This window comes from Rattus rattus, chromosome 4, assembly GCF_011064425.1.
Source record: "Rattus rattus isolate New Zealand chromosome 4, Rrattus_CSIRO_v1, whole genome shotgun sequence".
Lineage (NCBI taxonomy): Eukaryota > Metazoa > Chordata > Mammalia > Rodentia > Muridae > Rattus > Rattus rattus.
The window spans coordinates 42,839,408-42,842,310 of record NC_046157.1 but is presented as its reverse complement, the minus strand read 5'-3'; the positions used below and the strand labels follow the sequence as shown (position 1 = coordinate 42,842,310).

General features: G+C 34.2%; 1 protein-coding gene across 1 annotated transcript; it reads left to right on the top strand.

The window, feature by feature from the left end:
- The first annotated feature begins 330 nt into the window (after nt 1-330).
- LOC116897932 (olfactory receptor 181) lies at nt 331-1,284 on the top strand. The gene has a single exon (XM_032899332.1). The coding sequence runs from the start codon at nt 331-333 to the stop codon at nt 1,282-1,284; it is 954 nt and encodes a 317-aa protein (XP_032755223.1).
- Nucleotides 1,285-2,903: the final 1,619 nt, after the last annotated feature.

Sequence of the window (2,903 nt, the reverse complement as noted above, 5' to 3'; positions counted from 1 at the left end):
TTATGTTCTCTGCAGAATGTTATTATGAGAATCTCTCAAAATGAAAATGTTAAATTACAGACCATGTTCTTGAGTGCAGGATGGCTCATGCAGGAAAAACTTCCCACTCTCAGGGTTTCTCATATATTTCAGGGCAGTTACTTATGAACAATCTACAAGTAACTTTTCATGATGCATAACCTAGCCTGGGATTGCTGCTCTTCAGAGGACAGGGCAATATGATGATGTTCTTCTGTGCATTGATATTGTAAATACAGCTGGGAAGTGAGATGTATTCAGCTTATAACTGCAATTAAATTACTTTATATTTTGTCTCAGCACAGATCAATCATGATGAAGGCAAATCACTCTTTAACAATAGAGTTCATTCTCATAGGATTCACAGATCACCCAGACCTAAAGACACTTCTCTTCCTGGTGTTCTCTGCCATCTATCTGGTCACCATGGTGGGGAATCTGGGGCTGGTGGCCTTGATCTACATGGAGCCTCGTCTCCACACACCCATGTACATCTTTCTGGGCAACCTGGCCCTGATGGACTCCTGCTGCTCCTGTGCCGTCACTCCCAAGATGTTAGAGAACTTCTTTTCTGTGGACAGAAGGATCTCTCTCTATGAATGCATGGCACAGTTCTATTTCCTGTGTCTTGCTGAAACAGCAGACTGCTTTCTTCTGGCAGCCATGGCCTATGACCGCTATGTGGCCATATGCAACCCACTGCAGTACCACACCATGATGTCCAAGAAGCTCTCCCTTCAGATGAGCATGGGCATATTCATAGCCAGTAACCTGCATTCCTTGATTCATACAGGCTGTCTATTAAGATTAAATTTCTGTAAATCTACCAAAATTGATCACTTCTTCTGTGATATTCTTCCCCTGTATCGCCTCTCCTGTACAGACCCATTTATCAATGAACTAATGATATATATTTTTTCAATGCCAATTCAAGTCTTTACCATTACCACTATCTTGGTCTCTTACTTCTGCATTCTTTTCACTATTTTCAAGATGAAATCCAAGGATGGGAGAGGAAAAGCATTTTCTACTTGTGCATCCCATTTTTTTTCTGTGTCAATATTCTACACCTGCCTTCTCATGTATATTGGACCATCTGAAGATGGTAGTAAAGACATACCAGTAGCTGTGTTTTATACAATAATAATTCCTTTGTTAAACCCTTTTATTTACAGCCTGAGAAATAAGGAGGTAGTAAATGCTGTTAAGAAAGTTATGAAAACTTACAGTATTTTTAAAAATGCTTCTGCTTCCATAGTACATTAATTTCAGCTTATTAAAATCATTTTATTAATATAAAATATAGAGAAATGATAATGCAATTTATATATAGTATTAGTCTTTAAATATTTAGGTATGTTTGTTAAATATCCATGCATATAGAATAAAAAATAATTTGTCAACTATCAATCTCCACTACATAGAAATAAAATTTAACTGTTGTATCTACTTTCTTTGTTTTCATGAGATTCTTTTAATACTGTAATTTAAAATTCAATAAACTAATATTACCCCACAACTAAACCACTTATTGGGTGAGATTCTTGTTTGTATAATGTTATTTAGCTACTGGGAGAAATCTGTGTTATTTTCCAGAATGCACAAAACCTAAGAATGTCAGGCATTAACTGACTTACTTTTCTTTTTAGAAACCCTTTGTTCTCTTCCTTCCTCTCTTTTATGAAGCAAATATGATAACAGAGAAAGCTTAATATATAAGTCTAATTTTCTGTCTTTACAGTATTTTTTAAATATAAAAAGTATTATTATTTTTCAAATCATTATATAAATGTATAGATTTTTAATCCATTTATTCACCATATATAAAGTAGTAGACACTCAAGTTAGAAATTTTAATTTGGTTCACAGTCTTTCTGATACACTTCCCGTAGACTGTGACACATTCCATGTACTTGTGTATGGAGAATCTAGGCTATATACAATTACTACCCTCAGAATAAAATTAGGCAATATTTAAAGAAAGTCATGTAAGTTTCTGGACTATATTTATTTATTGGGTAAAAACGAAAAACCAATAAACCATATACAAAAGCATATACATCCTCATCCTATTTTTAAATGAAATGGTCTACTGTATACCAACATTATATATTGAAATTTAAAATTTGCAAAAGAATGAAATTTTTCCTTATCTTTGTGTAGTAATATTTTTCATTCATTCTTTTGTTCTTATATAGTCAGTCATATATTAAACTAATGTAGTTTGAACTTATTTTGTCAAATGTTTTATTTTATTTTTAACCATACATACCTAGGTATGTATGTCTCATGTATGTATGTGTCCTGTTTGGGATGCTCACTTGTGCAGATGCCCAAGAAGAGAGCAACAGATCCTCTGGAGATGGACTCAAAAGCAGCTGTGAGACATCTGGGGGAGATTCTGGAACTGAAGTGAGAACCTCTGGAAGAGCCATATGGGCTTTTAGCCACTGAGCCATCTCCCCATTCCCTTACCTGATTTCTTCTTGATATTATTCCCAGCAATATATCTGGGGGATCTCTACAGATGTTTTTAATTGTAAGAAGTATAAATTGCTATTATATTCTAACCACAATACAATACAATATCTTGTATTGAGTATGCAATTAGCTTTTCCTCTTTGATCAAGCCAAAAAGCCTTTGTTAACATATGAGCTAGGAGTAACATTAATGATGACTTCTATTACAGAACCAGGTTTGCCTAATTTCTGTCATAACAACTCAATCTTAAATGAACTAACTGTATCATGGCATGTTATTTACAATACAATTTTAGTCACTTTAAAACATTCCTGTTTGGAGGAATGATTGCACTGATGCTTGGTTTTTCTATGTTACACTTTGTAGTGTACTTGTACCACTTGTCTAGAGTTTTCATTCCACC

Coding starts and splice junctions, on each gene's coding strand:
- LOC116897932 (XM_032899332.1), top strand. CDS start 331: ATGATGAAGGCAAATCACTCTTTAACAATAGAGTTCATTCTCATAGGA.